Source organism: Protopterus annectens, chromosome 3.part1 (genome assembly GCF_019279795.1).
Source record: "Protopterus annectens isolate FY-2018-M chromosome 3.part1, PAN1.0, whole genome shotgun sequence".
Lineage (NCBI taxonomy): Eukaryota > Metazoa > Chordata > Ceratodontiformes > Protopteridae > Protopterus > Protopterus annectens.
In genome coordinates this window covers 1,240,476,590-1,240,499,890 of record NC_056732.1, presented here as the reverse complement: position 1 = coordinate 1,240,499,890, position 23,301 = coordinate 1,240,476,590, and the positions used below count along the sequence as shown (strand labels likewise).

The window sequence follows — 23,301 nt, the reverse complement described above, 5'->3', positions numbered from 1 at the left end:
GTTGAAGTCAGCTTTTGGGAAGTTTTTTAGCTTGATTACGGCTGGGGAGGGGGGTTGGTTGGTTGGCTGGGACAGAAACTTCGAATGAGATAGACCGATGATCTGATCTCACCAGAAAAGAACATATTATGGGAATGGTGCAGTGGTCACCCATGTTGGTGAGAACCAAGTCCAGAATGTTATCTCCCCTTGTGGGGGATGAGAACAGCTGGTCTAGTGTGCATTAGAACTGATGAAGTCAAGGAATCGTTGGGTGAGTGCATTATTGCAGGAATAGTTCACCCAGTCCATGGTGGGGTAGTTGAAGTCATCAATGATATTAATATTAAGGGGTACCCCTTGATGGAGTCAAGTAGATCCAAGTAGGAGTGGGTGTCCCGAGTCATGAAGGGGGGCAGATCTACAACTGGCTTTAACTTGGATAGGTGTCTTGCCAATTGTCAGTTGCACCTGGAGTAGTTCGAGTGCGTCATACCGGCAAACCAGTCTGGATGTGTGCTGACCTTAATGAAGATAGAGACTCCACCACCCTCAGTCTTCCCAACCTTACTTTGAGGTCAGAATGTGTGTAATGAGGTATAGCCCAGTAAGGCAGGGATGCTCTTCACAGCCCTGCCAAGTTTCCATGACTGCACAGATGTCGGCATTGTCCAGTGCAAGGAGAGCCTCCAGTGAGTGCATTTTCAGGTTAAGGCTCCTAATTTGCTTTTTGACAGATCTTTTATGTTGGAAGATTTGTCTTTGGGACATTGCCTAAAAAGGCACAATGGGGGAAGCAACAGCCTTGGCCAGGATCTGGAATTCCAGTGGTGCAGGTGGAGGCCATCTCTGGCAAAGCATCGAGGCCTGTCAACCATGTCATCCCAGGCAGACCGATATTGGATCCCCTTGGAATGACCAGAAGCTAAGCCAATTGCCGAAGTCAATTATTTTTAATGGGGTTTTGGGGAATTCTAAAGCACCTTTGTTAGGAGTAAAATACTGGGGAGCAAATTAGTCCAATCTTTTGGTTTGTTAGCTTCTTTTCAGAAAATTAAGATTAGTGAAGATGGTCATGGAAAGCAGGAGGCTCAGATGAAGCCAGATATGATACTGGGTGAGTTTGGAGAGAAATAACTCCAGAGAGTACTCATTGCAGTATAAGAAATGTGTACACTAGACAACTGCAGAATAAGCATCTAATGCCAGAAAGAGCAAAGGTGACCGTCAACTGTGGGCAGTAAAGATGTACACTGCATACTGGAGAGGGTAACTTGACAAACAAATACACAGCGGTTGTAGAAAGTAAGATGGGAGATGAGCAGTTCAAATTCAGATCAAGACGTACCACAACTGAACTGATGCTTGCAGTCAGACAAAGTTAAGAAGGAGCCAAGAAAGAGTCTGAGCAACTCCTACTCTTGGAGAAAGCATATGGTAAGTTTAAGAAAGCTGATTTGGACAGAACTTCAGTGGTTTAAAGTACTGGAAACACTTTTAGAATTGCAATGCAGGCTATGTACAAGGACCCAATGAGAATGGGGGTTCATCTCTGAGCCCACTGCTTTTCATATTAGTGATAAGACTACAGCAGCAAGCTGGAGAGTACAGATTAACAGAGCAGATGGATGCAGATGATGTGGCACTACAAGCAGACTCTGCACAGGAATTTCAACAAATGATATGGAAACAAAACTTAAAGCTGGGTTGAAACTGAACACATACATCATCGTTACAGCAAATGGGAAAATCAGAAGATGAAAATTGGGATAGTAGCATAATCAATCATCTTAGTGGGGTGGATGAGGAGAAGGGAAGTCTGAATGAGGAAGTCAAAGCTAAAATCAGCATGGCTGCAGCCAACCAAGACTGTCAGGGGTGGTGTAACAGAAGAATGCCCATGAAGATGAAAAGAAATATATACAAAGCAGTGGTGCAACCATTGCTTCTGTACAGTATATAAACCTGAGAAATGGAGGCAGAGCAGCTGTGGAAGCCAGAGGTGATGAAGATAAAATGCCAGCTTAGGTAAGTAGGATGTACACTGTGGGACAGATGGACTGACAACAAGGCAGAAGCCAAACCAGATCCAATTGCAGAAGTGGTCAGAGAACAGATTACAGTGGTTCATGCACATGTGTGAGAAAGCACAAGATGATGTGGAGAAAATGTGGTATAAGCTTGAAGACAACCAAAGTGATGGATGGACTGTCCGAGAGAAGACCTGTGACAGTAAGGCATGACCATCTAAGATGGTAGGATAGTGACACTAAATCGAGAAAGGCAGTGACAGCCGAGGAGACACCCCAACCCCACGTAGAAAATGGGAAAAAAAAGGGGTGCTGATGATAAAGGTGATCTTTGGTTTAGTATGAAGATATGTGGGCTTCTATTTGTCTGATAGGTTGAAAGGGAATGGTATGAAATATAGTCCAGTGGGTCTTCTGCAGTACTCCATTTTCACAAGCAGCACCTCTTGATGCAAGCACAAAATGGAGATCAAGAGATATCCATGGCACGTAGCTGGGTTTATGTAGGTGTAGTGTCATACAACAGATTTGATTTTGGTTTCTCGCAAGTGCAGAGGTGAGGAAAAGTGTGGCTTGGCTTCATTAGCATTTAAAGGTATTGTCACTCATGTCCCAGTTTATACTACTGGTGGCATTTGGATGTGCATAAGGACAGTTTTTTTTAGCAAGTAAAGGAAATGGAATAGTGATCACTGATGTTGAGGGTTAAAATAAGAACTGTCAACATCTGTAGGTTGTTTTTTTATAAGGATGTCTAGAAATGAATCATGATGACTGTTTGGGGTTGGCTTAGTAGGTTTGGTGACATGATGACAGAGGTTAAAGTCCAGGAAATGGCTATCTAGATCATTTTTGTTGCTGCTTGTGTTTATGTTGAAGTCTCTCCTTATGACTGGAGATGGACAGTATACTCACTGTGACTGTTAATATGATTTTATGGGGAAAGTGTCTGTCAGCAATAACTAGCCTGGCTTCTGTGCATCTGAGGTAGAGGAGATGGACAATAATCTTGCAAGTCAAGGTTACTGTTTATCAGTAATGTGCAAAATCTTCCTGACCTAGTCCCTGGACAGTTCTGCCGGAGTGCAATAAGGTTGGAAAAAAGTGTGACTGCATCACAGTCATGTGGATTTACTGAAGTTTTGGAAAGGCCGCAGATATCTATGTCATTCTGTGCAATCCAGAGTTCAAACTGTTCAGTTTTGTGGTTAAAACAGCTTCACAGCTAAGGATACCGATTTTTAGTTGCTCATGGTGGGTTGAAAAACAGTTGCATCAATTTATGAAGACAGGATGGCAGAGAAGTTGGTCCTCCATTAAGACTACATGCCCCCAAGCTAGTAGTAGGTGTACTAGTTTATTTTTCTGTTTGAGAATAGTATTGTGCATGGGCGATGAGAAACTGACAGAAAGGAAACTGTGAAGGATGGAGTTTAAAGTGAACTAGGCTGAATAAGGAGAAGGTAACAGTCAGCTGTCTACCAGGTGCCAGAATCCGAAAACACATGCACTCAGGTCACTCCACAAGTACAAGTATGACTCTGTCACTGTCCATGTGGGTGTGAATGACACGAGACGCACCTCCCTGGACTACATGGAGAGACATGGAGAAGCTCTTGGGTTATGTGGCCCAGGCAGGTATGACCCTAGCCCTGAGCAGCATCCTACCATCACCCAGAATGATACCGCGGTACAAGCAGAAAATGATTGACTTCAACAATTGGCTAAGTTTCTGGTGTCATTCTAAGGGGATCCAATATCTGTCTGCTTGGGATGACATGACTGACAGACCTTGAAGCTTTGCTAGAGATGGCCTGCATCTGTCACCCCTGGGTTTCCGGATAGTGGCTAAGGCTCTTGCCACCCTCTACAGTGCCTTTTTTAAGGGATGTTCCAAAGACCAAATTACCACCATAACAGCTATAAATACATGCAATCTGAGGGTGGTGTTGCTCAACGCTAGAAGTCTAAATCTCAAGATGCACTTGCTCAAAGCACTCCTCAAAATGGAGGAGATCGACATTTGTGCTGTAACAGAGACCTAGTTTAAAGCAGCAGAAAGCACCCCTGCACTACCAGGCTATAACTCATTCCACACCTTTCGGCCCCAGAACATGGACCGAAGTTCCAAAGGCGGTGGTGTCTCCATATTCATAAAGGACATGCATACCTCCAGTCTAGTAGCCCAGCATAACGCATCTGAGATACTTCAGGTACAACTAACATTGGGTTAAGACGGAGATTTAGGTCGTAGCCTACTACAGGTCCCCAACCATGTCCCAAGACTCTCACGCCACGTTCCTAAGCACCCTGGAAACTATTCGGGTCCAACCCAACACTCACATACTAGGTGATCAACTACCCTTCCATCAACTGGAAAAATTACTCGTGCACCAATACACTGGCCCAACGCTTCCTGGAATTCATCAATTCCAATGCCCTAGACCACCTCATTCTTACCCCACTAGAGGAAGCAAAATCCTTGACCTGGTTATTACTAACATGGGCAACTGTTGCTCTACACCAATAGTCAATTCCTCCCTGGCTAGATCCGACCACAAACTAATTACCATGGAAATCCACATCTCACCCACACTTGCCACAAAGGCAACCACCATGAAAAACTTCTCCAAAGCTGACTTTTGGCTCCTAAAAACAGAGGTGGCTAACTTCATGGCACCCATGTCAATGGAAAATAGATGCATGACTGCCGAATCATACATCAATGCACTGTACGAACACGTACATAAATGCATGAAACTAGCCATACCCAAAAGAACCAAGACACTCTCCTCCAAAAAAAGGAAGCCAATATGGTGGTCCCCTGCCATTAATAAACTCTACAACAGAAGGAAGAAACTGTTGCAGAAAAAGGTGAAGTCCCAAGACTGGAATAACTCCCTTATTAGCCTCAACAAAAAGTTGAGCTCCCTCATCAATACCTCTAAAGCCAGCTATGAAAGCAGAATTGTGGCAGACACTAAAAACAAATACAAAGTCTTCTATAGTTGTATCAAAAATCTCCACAGCAATACCCAGGTTTGCTCTGAGTTACTGCACAATGGTACCTCCTATACTAAGCCAACAGATATTGCCAACATGCTGGCTAACAGATTCAGTGCCAACTTTACCCCCCCCCCAAAGGACCAATCACAATACCGGAGGAATGCCTTGCACCGAGCATGACTGCATCATAAGTTAAAGCTGCATTGTCCAAGGCCAAGAATACAGCTTCCATGGGACCCGACAATATCCCTAGATGTGTTCTACACCAACTACAAAGTGAACTGGCACCACATCTGTGTGCCTTGTTCAATCACAGCCTCACCTCAGGCTTTGCCCCTACTGAATGGTGCACTGCTACAGTGATCCCTCTCCATGAAGGGGGAGCGACTACAGTCCCTGGGAATTATCGCCCCATTTGCCTGACAAGTCTGATATGTAAGGCTATGGAGCACATCATCATGGACCTAATTAACAATCATATAGGGAATCTTCAAATTCTAGATCACATGCAATTTGGTTTTGTGAAAGGCAGAACATGCCTGCTCAACCTGACTGACTTCTCTGAGTCAGTCATCAGAGCTGTGGATGACGGCAAGGCAGTTCAGACAGCCTACCTCGATCTGGCCAAGGCCTCTGATACAATTCCCCACTCAGGAATTATTGATAAACTCACCAAACTAGGCATCAACCCCTATATCACTAGGTGGGTTGCAAATTGGCTCACAGATAGTACCTATGGTGTGAAAGTAGCGGACTCCAAATCAGACTGCCGACCAGTCACGAGTGGAGTCCCACAGGCATCGGTCCAGGGTCCTCTCCCGTTTGACATCTACTTCTCAGAAGTCCAGGCCAACATGGAGGGAAATCTGGCTGACCAAGTTCGCAGACGACTGCAAGCTGGGAGCCATTATTAACTCCCAAAGTGATGTAGACATCCTATAGAAAGGCCTCACTAAGACCAATGACTGGTGTCAAAACCATGGCCTTAAGTTTAATGCCAAAACATGCGTTGTCATCCCCTCTGGTAAAATCTCAGTTTCCACTAATTACCACATTGATAGGAGCCCATTGAACACTGAAGGCATTACAAGAGATCTGGGGACACAGGTTGACAGCAACCTCTCCTTCAACCACCACATTGCCACTGTGGTCAGAAAGTCCTTCTATGTGGCACATCACATTACCAAGTGTTTGGCATCCAGGAAGAAAGAGGTCATTATCTCTCTCTACTCTTCCCCCATTAGGCCAATCATTGGGTATAATGTCTCATTTGTCATGTACCTCACTAGACACACACAACAGCTGGCGAGGCCACAAAAGTACCTCACAAAGAGGATCCTAGGCCTTAAACACATCGTACACAGACTGACTCAAAAAAACTCCAGCTATTTTCTGTCTCTCATTGTCTAAGAGGCAATCTCTGCTTGACTTACAAAGCCATGTCTGACCCAGCTCTGTTAAAAAAGCTACATCTAAAGAAATCCCAATCCCTCCACATCACATGCTCCAGAGACCTCAACCTCATTACCACAATCAATAGAACATGCTGGAGGGAGAGATTCATAACCCAGAGACTGCCCATACTCTGGAACAGACTTCCCATAAATGTCAAGTAGAGCACCTCACTGGCCCTCCAAGAGAAATCTTGATGAGTGGATGGAAAATAGAAAGTTTACCCCGGGGATCACTCCAGTGGCTCTACTTGACAGAGGCACTGGGAACTAACGTCGGGTGACAATGCCAGGGCACTTCTATGGGCTAGGCTTGTAAAGGCTCCAAGGCCATTACCCTAGTACACACCTATGAACATTACATGATAGGGGAATGAGGTATTTGCATTTAGCTTTAATGTATTTTTTGTTGGGAAAGTAATCAGTGTGTCACACAAGAAAAGAGTAGAAGTGGGAAAACAAGAGAGAAGAGTTTTGGATGTTCTGTTTGCACTGATGTACAGTATAAGAGTTGAAAAGAATAACTGAAACAGGCAAGATTGCTGGAAGAATAGAGGCGTTAATGCTGGAGGTTTCCACTTTAAAGCTGGGAGAGAGATGGAGATGGGATGCGGAATAGCTGCACTAACTTGTAGGGAGGACATCTCATGATGTTGAAAAGGACCGGGTTAGACATTATGGGAAGTTCATATCATACAATATAGTACATTACAAGAAGCTCCCATTATGACAAATATAGCACACAATGTAGTATACACAGCAGCTTTAGACAGTTCAGTGGAGATCATGAAAGTTTTTTTTATATGATTTTGTAAAGAAATGTACTATGAAAAAATCAGCTGCAACCTTTTCATTTTCAACTTTTCATGGTTTTGAAAAGTGCAATAAGGAACTGTGTATGAAATGCAAATTTGCTGATGTGCTTACATCTCTACAGTGGCCTAAGAAGGCAAAGTATAGGACTGAAGTGTTTTGCTACTAATGATACTGTACCCAATGTATTGCTGTGCAGCACGTAGGGTACAGTTATTGTACGTGCAGAGGTATACGAAACCCTTACTACAAGTTAATCAACTAAAATGTAGTTACTGCTTGGGTGATGGGAGGACCTGCTGGGCAGATGCAGGAATGACAAGATGAAGTCTGCTTGCATTTCTCTCTGATGGGTGAACAGGCAGTGAACATGTAAGGTGCAGACTCCATACTCCCGACAGAATCAGAGTGGAAACCAGAGGTATATACCTTAAAAGGAAGGCAGGGCTGTTTGCAAAGCACTGTTCAAGGAAGCAGGAAACATACCCAATGCAAGCCATCTCCTGGGGATGTATTTGGCATGAATAGTGAGAACAGCTAAGATTAACATTAAAAATCCTAAGCCCTTGGAAAGGATAACAATGCCAGTCATGCTACCCAAGACTCAATCACATGGTGCCAAGGGGACTGAACTGAGTTACCCAGATAAACTTACACAGATATTTGATAGTAAAACTGGGGATGGAGCAACAAATATACAGATAATCAACCTCTTAACAGAATGCAGAGTTATATCAACAACAGACAGCTGGTCAGACACTGGTCAAAGCGATTTAAAAAAAAATGCTAGAAGAATTTTTTTAGAACAAAAAAATGTATCATTTTAAACCTAATACATAAAACAACCCCAAAACAAACATGGAAATGAAAAGACATGCTCCTTATTAGCACAGCACCTCACTTCTTTACCTCTTTCAACAGTAACAGGTTATGGCTAGCAAAGCTACGGCCTGATACTATGCGAGGAAACCATGAGAATGGCTGTTTCAATACAGGCAGAGTACACACTAATCATTCTGCCACCGATCACTGAAGGTAGCAAAAGCTCTGATCTTATAGGATAAAATTATCTTGCAGGTTACACTGCATTTAAAATGTCCTGGCAGGACACCAGAAGTGTGGTTAACAGCACAACAATCTATGATTTTTTTTCTCCTTCAGTGGCAATGGGGGATAAAGGGAATGAAGGAAAGGCATACACTGCTTCCAACAAGAGACCAGCAGTGATTACAATAAAAAATCACAGATGCAGTCAAATGCAATTTTGCAGGTTAGGGGACAAGCTATGGGAAAGCAAACTACCATCAATCCTGCTCTCAAGTGTGTGTCTGTGTGTGCGTATGTATACACGAACAAGATGTGAAACGAGCCAAAATGAATACCATAGCACTGAACTTTTTCAAATTACTGTAGTCAAACTATGGAGGTGCAATCATAGTGTTTTTTTTTTCTTTTTTGGGGGGAGGGGGTTTGCATGTGAAAGCAACTGACAGTCCATTTGGCTTGTCAATGCCATTGTACGTGCATGCATGGCAGAAAATTAAAACAAATGACTGGTCTTTGTTTCCTTTATCTGATTAGAGATAAAAAGCAGAGCTGTACCTATTGGGTGGATATTTCAAGTTTGAAGCAGCAAGCTGTGTAAGAAAACTGCTTATTGATTTAAACTGTCAGGGCACTTTGCAAGTGAGACAGAGATGAGTTGATATAAATTACTGTGGCCACTTGTTTATTTCACCAAATCAGAATCAAACATCAAAAATGCATCCAATAAGAAGTGGCTATGGGGCAATCTGTGTGTGAAAAAAAAACTGTTGAACTGGCCTCTGAAGGATTGTGTAGGTACAGGTTCTAAGTGTTTTTTTTTTTTTTAAACAAACTGAAATGGATTATTGTGGCTATCCTATGTTCCACATGACAACAGCAAACATCAGTTTGCCACATTCAGAAAATGGTTATTCTTGAGGAAGCATGAGAAATTCAAAAGGTGCATGTAAAAAACTTCCTGTTAATTTGACTGGTCAGAGGCTGTGTGTGTGCGCGTGTGTGTGTGTGTGTGTGTGTGTGTACATGCTTGAGTAAAATTAGTTGAAAATCACTCTATCCAGGACTACTTTCATATGGTTATAGTCAAACAGATGTGTAATTTTTTAGGGGGAGGGCAATCTCTGCATGAAAGTGACTAACTAGGCCTCTCATTTAGTCACAGAAAAAAAAAATCAGTAGCTCTCTTTGCTCTGACTCACTGTGGTCGTTCCTCCAACTCTTTTTATAGCTATTAACTTACTGCCTCAATAACATGACAGTTTAGTAGAATTATTTTCTTTCAGAGCCTGTGGTCACTAAAGTTGGCCCTGATACTGAGTCCCAAATCCCACATTTTCACTGAGAATTTTGTCACTGTACAAAGTCAAATACGTGCCTGCCTGTGCTGAAAATTGGCTTTAACATTCCCAAACCCCCAAAAGAGTAGTTCTTGCACTCCAAGGACAACTTACTAAGTTGGCCACTGTCCATTCTCTTGACCAATGAATTACACTGTACATGCCAGTTACTTATCTCCATAGCTGTCAGGTTTTTGCACTTGGGAAATTAAAGAAATCCTGTTCTACTTTATACCTCAATGTTAATTGCTTTGTACTGGCTATAAACTGATCACTCTCAATTTGATCTGTGGGTGGAATAGAAACTGTCAATAAAGCTAGAGATAATGGCAAACTAGTCTCCTCCTTATTTTCAGACTTGTTTAAAGTCTTTCACACAGTCACAGCACACTTCTTCAAATTTCCTCATTAGGTCTCTCTAAGCCCACACTTCTAGGGTTCAAAAGCTCCCTATTCAATAGGCATCAGTCAGTAAAATGGCAATCTACCCTCTCTCTATACCTCCCAATCATTATTGGTATACCACAAGACTCTCCTTGGTTTCCTCCTTTAACATTCTCCCAAACACCCTCCACACATTCACACAACAGACCTCCCTAACAGAAAAGGCAGATGACTCCACAATCATTTGCACATCTGACATGGCACAGATCGAAAAAAAAAACCCACTCAGGAAGCTTTACCAGTCACTGAAACATGACTTTGTAATTCATTTTCAACTCTAAAAATGAAAAACTACTAATTTTCTTTCCTACATCTCTCTCTCATGAAAAAACAAAACTTTTAAGTCCTTTCTCTCCATAATACAACCATTGAAGTCACTTTTCATAGCAAATTATGAGGGATGATAGTGGATGATGACCTTAAATTCAACCTGCATATACAAGCATATAAAAAATTGTGTAAGAAAATCTCACCAAAAATATGGATACTTTATAGCGCCAAAAACTATCTTACCACTGCAACTAAAGGTTCACTTGCCACTGCTCATCTCCTCCCCACATTTCTTTATGATGCTCCCACCCTTACTAAACTTCAGGCATCACAAAAATCAAAACTTTAATAATGCTATGACAGAGTTGGTAAACAATGCAAATACCCATTTCAGAACTCACCACTGTATAGCACTAAAAAGCCTAAACTGGTTAGAACTACCCCATCAACTAACATACACAGCTTCTTACCACCTATAAAATTATTCATCTGCTTGTCCAGCACTAAACATTCTACACAGCTATGTTCACAGTCAGTCATTGTGATCCAGTGACCAAAAACTCCTGCCTGTCAACAAACCTATCAAATCTGCTGGTCATCGTCTATAATCATATTGCGTTGCTAAGACCTGGAACACCTTATCTGTATCCATCAGGTCAATGGCCTCCCTCCCATCATTCAAAACCATTATGAAAGACTTCCTAGCTAAAAGATGGCTCTGTTCTTGCTCAACACCAGTAAAAATCATATCCCTAACTGTGAACACCTATTCATACCTTACACTGCCTTACATTTTTTAAACTATATCTCTAAATATGAACACATACCTATTCACACCTTACATCATCTTACTCACTCTTCACTCACTTCCTTATCTCTATCACTTTTTCTCTCAGTATAGCATAAATCCTGCTTTACTCTTATTTCATATTGCAATTTTTCTATAAACTGGCTAAAATTTCTCTAAATATTAAATTGTTATATAATATTCTTAAATGTTTTCATATGTCTAATTCGGTATAGTTCAACTGTAGTAGTTTTTATTATTTTTAAAGACTGTAAATTATTGTTCTTAAAATGTTTTGCAGCTTTTCTCCCCATGCCTCCACTGAACATGGACTTTCCCGGTAACAAATGCCAGTCAATCAATAAATAAATGAAAATCAGTCTGACATGTCAAGGACACCATGAACATTGCATTAGGAGACAGAAAATGTGTGGGGAAAAAGATCACAGCTTTTATATGTGGACAGCTTGAAAGACTTCAGAGTGAAAGGACAGCCACCCTCTCATAAGGGGTATTACTCTACTAGGACAGGGTCCTTGTAATAGGATCAGAAACTACTGTCAGTAGTATTTTATGAGAAGAATAAATACAAAAATCAACACTTAACTTTCAAAATGTAATTTCATGGCATTCCTAATGCAAATGTACTTGGATTCAGTTCACAACAAATATGACTTTTCTCAAATACTAGCTGTGGTTGTAAGAATTAATCCACAATCATACCCCTCAACCTTTGACCATTAAAAATCACAGCAGCAGCCTTTTAAAAATCACACCAGAGCGTCAAGAGGAACACTTCCTTACTATTCATGATACAAGGTCTTCATATATTAGATCCTTTGCATTAGCTTGGTTTACTTATTAAATAAGATGCACTCAAACAATTTTGACTTTATGGGGAACAGTATGGCACAGTGGTGCAGCAGTAGTGTTGTCACCTCACAGCAAGAGGTTCTCTGGTTCGATTATTGGCTGGGGTGCCTTCTGTGAGTCTGCATGTCCTCCCTGTGTTCAATGTGGGTTTCCTCCCACATTACAAAGGCATGCATCCGGAGCATTTCTCCTCAGGCCTCTGCTGAAAACTGGCTTCATTCCAAGTCAGACTTTCCTGGTCAACAAAGGTTAAATAAATAAAAATAAAATCAAGTCTACAAACAGTGAGACTAAATCAAATGGCCAGTAACATCACTATGCCCAAATTATAGCAGAGAAGTATGACAACACTATCTCTCCCTAAAACTGATTTTTAAAAATTGAAATATACAAATATTACTTGGAAGTGACACCTAAAATCAACACAGGATAAAGCAATTTACTTTAACATTTTACACAGTTTCAGACATGCATTCCTGTATTGCTGGGTATCACAAAAAGGTGAAAACAACCATCTTTCTGACAACAAACAAATTTAACATGTTGTTCAGGTTTTAAGTAAGGGCATGATGTACATCCAGGGAAGTCATCATACCACTATACTTGACCCATCATAGAGTATTAATGCCCCTTTGGCATGCATCTGATCCAAACAAATGCAGGAACTAGAATGTCCTCAAAGGTGCCTTCTAAAAATAACACAGGGAGTAAACACAATGTCCTATGTGGACTGCCTTAAAGCCCTGTCTCTCTAGTCGGTCTCATACGAGACACTACCTATGCCTGGCATACAAGGTATCCTTGGACCCAACTCTGATGAATCTTTATCACATCCACAAAACAAACAGTATCAGAACTATTACAGCCAAATACTTGAATATTGCTTGCAACATAAACAGGACATCCTGAAGAGACAGATGAGTATCTCAGAATTCCCATTCTCTGAATAGGCTTTCCATGCATGTAAAGCAAAGTCCTTCCATTACTGTCATTTGGACCAGTGGATGGGAAATAGTAAATTTACCCCTGATGGACAGAGTTAGCCAGTAATTCATGTCAAAGCCAAAAATCATCTCCTACATAAAAACGTGGATCACATTTTGTTTGCATGTCCAGGCTTACAAAAACCTTAGTGGTTGTTAGTCCAGTACACACCTATGAAAAACTGCTACATTTGCAAAAAAAAAAAGTGGTTTAAAAACAACAGTAAAGGCATCCACTGTCTTGATGGCGACACATACAAAAACTATCAAAAACATTTTTGTAAAAAAAAATAAAATTATTTCTGCATAAAACTGGCATTTTTATTTGTCTGAAATGTAACATAAAATTAAAATTCAAGATGCAGCATAAGGTAAAGGTGTTGCCTGTACCATTCTCTGAAAAATTCATGAGGATATGCTAAATGCATTATAGAAATGCAGTCCCTTAATATAAAGGAACAAAATGGACCAAAAAAGCAATCAACAATTTTTGAGAAACCTTATTAAAAAGATAGATGATAAAGAGGTTAATGAAAACTGTAAATGGACAAACCCTTCTTCCTTTGTCATTAACATTTCACAAAATGGAATTTAGTTTCATTAAAGAGCTCCGGGTTAAAGATGAGTAAAAAAACTACCAAACAGATATACGGATGCGCGCCTCTCTTCAGGGAAGATCCAAAAAGACCTTTGTTCTTGGGGCACCTAATAAACTCACTGACAATACTGGTACTGAAAAACCACTGCCTGTTAGCTGTCACAGGCCTGTGAAGTTCACAGAGGAATCTATACTTTCAGATTCAACTAGCAAGTTGTGACTTGGCATCTTCCCAGAAGCATGACTTGTCTAACCACAGGTTGACATGTTTTAATTTACAAAACATTTGTTACAAGTAAGCTCACTATGTACAAATGATGCACTTCACGGATGACCCGGCAGCCAGGCTTTTCATCACAAGAGGAAGCTCCTATAAAGCCCAACGCCTTAATTCTCTGGTCTATGCTAGTTGTTACCTTGTCATATGTGGCAATGCACTGATGCATGGTTACTTAACTAGCACTCCTAACTTGAGTGTTCTACAATGCTTGTACATGAAAAAATAACAGGTGTCCATTTGTAAATCCATCAGCTACACTGACATGAGCAAAAACTGAAACTGTATAGATACCTGAGCATCAGACTACTACTTTCACTTGTGGCAGAGTTTAAGGTCACATCAACAACACACCTGGTTTAATAATTTATACACACACAGTAAGTACTGTATGAAAGCAAAAACTGGCGCCTGTGTCTATGCCTGGAAAAGTTAAGTTTCAGAATATATTTAGAGAGACAATAGTTGCAAGTGTGAAAAGTGCAAAAATACCACCACCTACCATCTGTGAGCTCCTTCAGCTGCTGCTGCAGAGTAATAGAAGCATTGTACGTTCTGAAAACCTTAGCCGACAGACCATCCATCAGGTCCTGAAGATGCTTGTTCAGGATATTTGTCTGCATGAAACAATAACATAACTTTACTTAACCAACAGACTCACTCTCATCTGAGTGCACACCAAGCCGAAATTTCACTGCAGAAGCAGGGTGACTACAGAAACAAAAATTCTGTTAGTCGGCAACAAATTGCAGCAGACTTCCTCTTATCCTGCCTCTTTTTAACTCTCTCTTCTTTAACTGGCCATCAAATTTCTGCCGTAGCCCTAGCAAAAGACAGAACAACACTTCTGCCTCCTTTAGGCTAAATAATGACAGACATTTGAGTTTGACTTCATATTCATTGGAAAAATGCATACCAACACAAACCCTGTTATTGTAGCGGATTTATAACCTATAAATGCTGCTCTGTATGAATTTTCTGATTAACCAGCCATTTGTTTATGTAGCCTAAGGTCTGATCCCAGCGAGACAAGATAAGAGGGAGTTCTACTGCACCAGAACACCCAGTAAAGTAAAAACAATGTCAAGTATGTATTTATGTACAGTAAGAATACATTTGATACTATTTAAAATGTGTAATTAAAGCAGAAATATCCAAGCGTACAACTATTAATGGAAAATTATACACAGACTAGAAGCATAATAATGTGCAGTGTCAATAAGTAAGGAAACTCAGTTTTGGCAAATTCTGGTACATTCTCATGTCACTTACTACATGTGTAAAATGGTCACTGTTGATGTTCACTACTGATATATGCACACATACAAGCTACACACCATTTAAGTATAAAGTACAAGGAATAATGCTACCCGCTGAGTAAATGTTCTGCTACCAAGAAAGTAAATAATCAAACAGCAGAATATAAGGTAGCCGGAACAACCACGATAAGGACACAGTTGCAACATTCACAGTGAAGATACAAATTCGATTCCAGCATTCATAGTAAAAAAACATCTATTTGTGCACACAGGTTGGCGCTTTCACATTCCGCTTCTTCAGACCATAAAAGTCCAATCAAAATCAATTCCTTAATATATACTCTAAACCAGCCAATCACAAAACACATTTAATTAAACACAATTAATGAAATCTTTAAAAATATACTAACCTATAAAGTACAGTTGTGCACCTACCATAAATGTAGATGTTCGAGTGTACTCACTGTTGCAGTCATTACACTTGGGTTATCCTGCTGGCAGGCTAACCACAGTCAGCCTGAATTCCAAAGTCCTGGTCTAGCGTCGGTTGCTGTCGCCTCTTCCCTGAGGTCAGTGCGCCAGGGGTATACAAGATGCAGCAGACGCCATTTTCTTCAGTTTTCTTTCCCCGGATGTCAGGTGCCCCCAAAAGGGTAGGCTAAAAATGTTGCAAATAAAAATGCATGCACTAACATAAGCATTACCTTCATCTACAAGCAAATACACCACATAGGTTGTATAGGATAGAGAAGTACAGATAAGTCCCAGCAATGTAAGGGGGATGGAGGGTAACCTGGACTGCAACAGTGAATACAATCGAACATCTACATTTATGGTAGGTACACAACTGTACTATGTTCATCGTGTTTCACTGTTGCAGTCATTACACTTGGGTTGAATCCCAAAGCTGAGGTAGGGCGGCTGGGTCTAAATAGGAGTAGGAGTGGCTATGAGGCCCTGCAGAACTGCAGTGGCAAAGCCTGCTCTGGATTTAGAGTAAAGAGGTAACTGATAATGCTTGGTAAAAGTGTGCACTGAACTCCAAGTTGCAGCCTCCAAAATTTCCTTGGCTGGTACTCCTCTGAGAAAGGCTGCTGAAGTGGCTGCTGCTCTGGTAGAATGTGGCCTAATATTCTTAGGCACTGACTTAACATGCTGTGCATAGAAGAAACAAATGCAGTTTCCTATCCATTTTGAAATAGTCTGCTTTGAGACAGACTTTCCTTGTGATCCTGCAGCATATGCTACTAACAGTTGCTCAGTCTTTCTGAAAGCTTTTGCTTTGTCCAAGTAGAAGCATAGCTGCCTGTGTATGTCCAAAGAGTGCAGGAGTCTTTCCCCTTTATTCTGGGGATTTGGATAAAATGTTGGCAAATGAATGGTTTGGTTAAGAGCCACACTGGATACTACCTTTGGCATAAATGTTCGGTTTGTCCTTAGAGAAACCCTGTCCGGATGAAAAATGATAAAAGGTTCCACTGCCATTAATGCCTGTAACACTGAGACTCTTCTTGCTGAAGTTATTGCTAGGAGCAGAGCAGTTTTCCATGATAAAAATTTTATATCAGCTGTACTGGCTGGCTCAAAAGGAGGCAGTGTGAGCTTTTCCAATACAAAGTTGAGGTCCCATGCAGGTATCGGTGCTCTCCTTGGGAGTCTTATGTTTTTTTGCCCCTCTGAGGTACTGTCTTAGCAGTAGATGTGAGAAAATAGGAGGTTCTGTATTGTAATGAGCTGAAATGGCAGAGGCATGGATCTTAATTGATGAGAACGATAGGCCTTTGTCCAGCATCTCGGTTAGGTATTGTAAAATCTGAGAAATATTTGGAACAAGTGGTTCAAGTCCTTTTGCCTGGTTCCAAGCACAGAATCTCTTCCATTTTTCTGCATAAGATTTCCTGGTGCTGGGCCTCCTGGCTTCCAAAATTACATCCATAACAGCTTTAGAGAGAGGTGTGTTCTGAGTGGCTATATTATTTGCCATGCAGCCAGATTTAAGGTCCTGAGTTGGCTGTGCAGGACTTGTTTTGTTGAGTCAGAAGATGAGGAATTTGAGGTAAAGTCTAGGCTGGGCCTTGAGACAAGCTCTTTAGGATTGGGTACCAGTGCTGGCGTGGCCAGTCTGGGGCAATCAGAATCATTTTTGGCTTCTCTTGTCTGACTTTTAGGAGTACCTTGGGAAGGGGAGGCAGTGGTGGAAAGGAATAAACTGTCAGGGTTTTCCAGCTGAATGACAGAGCATCCACTTTCCATGCTTGTGTGTGATAAGTCCTTGTGCAGAATCTCTGTAGTTGGCAGTTGTGAGGGGAGGCAAATAAATCTATGTCTGGGCATCCCCATTTCCTTGTTATCATGCTGAAGACCTGTGGATCTAGTTTCCACTTGTGAGGGTCCATGAGGTTTCTGCTTAGTTCGTCTGCCAGAGTATTTTTCTTTCCTGGCAGGAATTGTGCCTGCAGATGTACTTGGTAGGTCAGTGCTGTGTTCCACAAAGTCATGGCTTGCCTGCAGAGGGGGTAGGAATGAGTGCCCCCTTGCTTGTTTATGTACCACGTAACTGTAGTATTGTCCGTATTTAGCAATAGTTGTCCTGGATGTAGTAGATCCTTGAAGGCTGTCAGGGTATTCTGTACAGCTAGCATCTCTTTTTAATTGATATGAAGATGCATTTGGTCCGTGGGCCATGTGCCCTGAATACATTTTCCTGCCATGTGTGCCCCCCAGGCATAATCCGATGCATCTGTTGTTGGTGTCTGCCTGGCTGTGGGTGAAGTGAAACGCTGTCCCTGGTTGTGGTGACAGGCCAGTGCCCACCATCGAAACTACAGTTGCAGGCAGGGAATAAGAGTTGTTATTGTTTCCAGGCTGTGGCAATGTTGAGTCCAAACACTTTTTAGATACCATTGTAATTTCCTCATATGCAGTCTTGCATATGGAATTAGTAGGATGCAGGATGCCATGAAACCCAAAGCCTGCAGAATTTTTCTTGCAGGTAGCTGGGTCTTTGTTGCCATCATTTGAAAGTAACGAGTCAGTTGCCTTTGCTTGTCTGGCATGAGATAAGCCATCTGGGCAGTTGTATTTAAGCTTGCACCCAGGAATATTATCTCTTGAGAGGGCACTAGTTTTGATTTATTTTCGTTTACTGTGTACCCTAGGCAAATTGGGAATCTTTTTACAAACGCCAGATGCTTTAGAAGAATGTCCTTGCTCTCTGCTTGAATAAGGCAGTCATCCAAGTAGGGATATATTTGGATTCCTTTTTGTCTGCAAAAAGCCATTACTGGTGCCTGGCATTTTGTGAATACCCTGGGCGCAGCAGATATGCCAAAGGGCAGTGCAGAGAATTGGTAATGCATTGAACCAGCTATAAATCTGAGGTATCTCCTGCAAGTTTGTCTGATTGGGACATGCAGGTATGCCTCTGAGGTCCAAGGTAACTAGCCAAGCCTTCTTGCCTAGCATGGGTAGAAGTTGCTGTAGTGTCAACATTTTGAATTTTGGAACGTCCAGGAAAGTATTTAAAGTAGACAGGTCCAGTATTGGTCTCCAAGCATTGTCCTTTCTGGGTACCAAGAAAAGTCTTGAGTAAAATCCTTGCCCCTGCTCTTCCTGTGGTACTTTTTGAATAGCCCTCATGTCCATGAGAGCAGAAATTTGTCTTTGTGCCTCTGCCCATTGATTGTGCAGCAGGTCTGGCATACCTTTTGGCCTTGGTAGGGTGTGAAAGTGGAACCTGTAACCCTGAGAAACAATATTTAGTACCCATTTGTCCTGGGTTATCGTGTGCCAATTTTGTGAGAAAAGTGCTAGTTTTCCCCCTAAGGGTGCTTCCAAAGGATAAGTGCTTGGCATAGGTAGAGGAAAGTCATTGGGACTGTTTCCTATAAGGTTGTGATTTGTCTTCTCCGCCTTTGGGGGCTGAAGCACCCCACTGTTTAGGTCTGTATGAGCCTTGGGACTGAGATCTGCCTCTTTGTGGCCTGTCTGACACTGGAAAGGACCAATTTTTTGAAGGCCAGTTCCTGCTAAATCTGGGTGGCTGAATCTGTAAGAAATCCTTTACTGTCTGCATTGATTTTGCTTTATCCTCCATTTTCTTTAACATCTCTTCTGCCTTAACACCAAACAAAGTATCATGCTGTAATGGAGCATCCAATAATTTTGCTTCAACATGGTCAGGTAAACTTTGTTCTTTTAACCAAGCATGTTTTCGAATGACAGAACCTGTAACTGCGGCTCTGCAAGAAGCCTCTAATGAATCAAAACCACATTGTAAAGTATGCTTTCCCACTTGTTCAGCTGCATGCAATAAATCCTGCATTTCCTTATTTTCAGGACATTCTGTGCTTGTAAGCATTTTCTGTTTTAGCAAAGACATCAGGTATTGTTGATACTTAAGCATGTGAAACTGGCAGTTTAAAGCCCTTACAGCTAAAGTAGCAGAGGTGTAAACTTTTTCCCCCATCTATCCAGTGCTCTAGAATCTTATCAGAGGGAACAGGGTTTTTTGCAGTGGAAACCTTGACCCCTTTGGGACCCTGAGAAATTGTTTCTGGGTCAGCAGCAGGGTTTTTATAAAGAAATTTATGAGAATCTGGGACCCTGTAGTGCCTACCTGGTTTGACTGGTGCAGGGGGTAAAGAATCAGGAGACAAACTAGATTCAGAAAAAAACAAACAATATCTAGTACAGGGGGGGATAGCAAGGGGCCTGTGCTGAGGCAGTAAAAGAAAGTCTCGGAGCCTTTTCTTGGATTCTGAATAATCCTGGCTCTCCCAATGGAAATGTCCCTCATGGTGTACAAGGTTTCCCCAAAAGAGTAATCCTCAGGAGGACAGGCTGAAGGGATAGATTCTTCAGCGTCACAGTCCTCATAGGGAGGAAGAGAATATCCCTGTTCTGAAGAGGAATCAGAGGAAATAGTAACCTGGTCAGAGGAGTCAGTCAGTGTCTTTCCTAGGCCTTTTATCAGGAGGGGGATGGGAACCCCTGATCAAAGTAATAAGGTCTTCGGCCATTTTAAGCTTCTGTTTCTTTGGCATGGATGACTGTACTGGAGAATGCTGTGCTTGTTTCTTTGTCTTTAATGGTGTTTTAGACTTTGCCTTGGCTGCTGAAGTGGTCTTGATAGTAAGCTGTGTAGGTCTGAAAACACCCTCAGAAGCCGATGCCTGCTCAGCGGCTCCGGACCCATCTGAGGGAATAGTCTCCATAGGCCCAATACCTTGAGTATCCAGAGGCCTAGTTATCTCCACCTGGGAGTTGGAAGCGGCCTGAGGCTCTGAGGTAGCGGGTGTCAGGGGCTGCGAAAGCGCCTCACTGAGAACCGGTGACTGTTCTAGAAGAGGCTTCATCGTCGGTTTTGGACCTTGGATGCCTGTCCTTTTTTTTGTCTTTGCGCTTTTTATGAACTCCGGTTGTCAGCAGTTCCGATGGCATTATATAGTTAAACGTTCGGCCAAAGTAATGTAAAGCAAAATCAAACAGACGCTTAATAGTGCATTGGTTGAATCTAGCACAAAACTGACAACTAGCAACGTCATGGTCAGGGCCTAGGCAAGGAATACAGTAAGAGTGATATTTCCTTCCCACAAGAAATACAATTGTTAACTTTTACTGACATCGGTCTGGAGCAAGAAAAAGTTTCCCCAATGGAGTACTTAGCTTTATTGAAGACTTCGGATCTGAAATTCAAATGCGAAAATCTCAGGAGTCTGCCGACCGGCACTTGCGAACTGCTTTTGCTTCGGGCACCGTGCGGCAAGAAAGACTGAAGAAAATGGAGTCGGCTGCATCTTGTATACCCCTGGCGCACTGACGTCTGGGAAGAGGCAACAGCAACCGACGCAGGACAAGGACTTTGGAATTCAGGCCGACTGTGGGTAGCCTGCCAGCAGGATAACCCAAGTGTAATGACTGCAACAGTGAAACACGATGAACATCCTACCAACTGACAGATGATAAAACAATTCCTAAAAAGCTATCATATACTACCACATTTAAATAAATATTAATAACTCATGAGACTTAGATCTCATTGAGGTAGTGGCCTCAATGAAAGAGCTTGAGGCCCATTCTAAAATCAAGGAGACTTTTTAAAAAGTAAAACATTTTTTAAAAAGTGAGTTATTATAATTAGATTCTTATGCTTCATTATGTGACAATATATGTTTTAAGTTATTTTGTATGTTATCTTGTTCTTTTGAAAGTATATTTTAAAAAATATATTTTAAAAGATGCAGTAATAATTTATTAATATTTATTTAAATGTGGTAGTATGTGACAGCTTTTTAGGAATTGTTTTATCATCTGTCAGTTGGTAGGTTATAGGTTAGTATATTTTTAAAGATTTCATTAATTGTGTTTAACTAAATGTGTTTTGTGATTGGCTAGTTTAGAGTATATATCAAGGAACTGATTTTGATTTGCACTTTTATGGTCTGAAGAAGCGGAATGTGAAAGCGCTAACCTGTGTGCACAAATAAAGACGTTATTTTACTATGAATGCTGGAATTGAATTTGTATCTTCACTGTGAATGTTGGAACTGTGTCCTTATCGTGGTTGTTTTGGCTACCTTATATTGTTCTGCTGTTTGACCATTTAAGTACAGTTTTACCTCTGGGACCAATTTGGATTAAACCCTTGGGATGCAATCTCCATCAGCAACATTCTTCAAAGTACAGATTCCACTGTAATTTTTTTTTTTTCATATGTTCCATTCTACTACCAAGCTGTTACTAGCAAATCATGCCAGGAGTAAAGACATCAATGTGTGCAAAGGAAATAAGGGTTATAATTATAAATACCACCTGCAGCAGGAGTACCAATTCTTTCAACATGTGAGGTGTGTATTTAAGTGGCAAAGGAACATTTCCAAACTCAGAGTACAAAGAAAATGCTGCTGCTTGGCCAGTGCCATCTGCTTTTCCTGGAAATGGCCCAAAACGTTCCACACGTAATCAATGACTCCCTCGGTGAAGAGCAGGACAGCAACTAACTGGCTGATCCCCAGTTCTTCCTTCCCTTTTCTTCTGTCCTTTTATGGTACTAGTCAACTACCGTCACAAGCAGATGTCTAACGTGCCCCAGCAAGCTAGAAACAATTATAAAGTCCACCATTCTGGAAGCAGTTCTAGTAAATTAATAATTTGTTGGGCTGGTGCATGACCTGAACTCAAGTGTTCAAGCATGACACAGGCCATGGGCAATTTGAGCAGAGAAGAATTAAAACAATACTACAGAATTTCATAAAGCAAAGTGCACAACTCTAGGCAAAAATAATATGCTACTAAAGCATTCAAATGATTTCAAGCAGTTTGAACAATTGAGACAGAAGGGAAAATACTGGAACAAGTTAACTGCTTCGTGTATCTGAGAGGGATGTTTTGAGAAGAAAGGAAGTCTGAATGAGGAAGTCAAAGCTAGAAATCAGAGGGGCTGTAGCCAAGTGGCGCAGTGCATCAGGTGCAAGTGGTACACATACTACAGTACTGAAACCTGGGAAGTAAATGCATAGCAGATAAGGAAGCTACAGGTGATTTAACACTGTGGGAGAGAGGAAAAAATGAAGAAAAGAGCAGAAGCCAAAGTAGCTGCAATTGCAGAAGAGGTCAAAGAAAATATTACAGAGTAGAAAAGCAGAAGACGATCTTGTGAAGATTTGGGGCAGACAGGAAGAAAGCAAGAGGAATTGAGGCTGTCCAGCAAAGAGGTGGATGGACTGTGTGAGACAAGACTTGCGACAGTCTGGCATGAGTGTCGAGGGCAGGAAAGTGACACTGAATAGAGGTAGAGATGGTTACAATTGACAACACCCTGACTAAATATGGATGATGATAAAAAGGGGGGGTTGATGATTTAATCTGATTATGGAGGTGTGACCAAGCCCAACAAACATAGCTGCTTGAGGCAACAGTTCTTGACTAGCCCTGCAGAGCTTAGCAAAAAGTACAGTATGCCCACACAGATAAATTACGGCAAGAGATACTGAAAATTCAAGTAGCCAAATCGAAGCATTCTAAAATGCACTGCATGTGGAATGCTCTGCATTTTGTTTGTAGTTATCTTGTGTTTCCCAACATGTCAGTGCAATGAAATTGAGCAGCAAAGAGGAGACCTGGAAATGATTGAAAACAGACGGCAA

General features: G+C 41.5%; 1 protein-coding gene across 1 annotated transcript in view; it reads right to left on the bottom strand.

Annotated features, from left to right (window-relative positions):
• LOC122797765 (DNA topoisomerase 1-like) overlaps positions 1-23,301 on the bottom strand; it is a 420,608-nt gene that overhangs the window by 219,068 nt on the left and 178,239 nt on the right. The window contains exon 4 of the mRNA XM_044066287.1: positions 14,398-14,512. Coding sequence (XP_043922222.1) covers positions 14,398-14,512 — 115 coding nt within the window. The remainder of the gene's footprint in view (positions 1-14,397; positions 14,513-23,301) is intronic.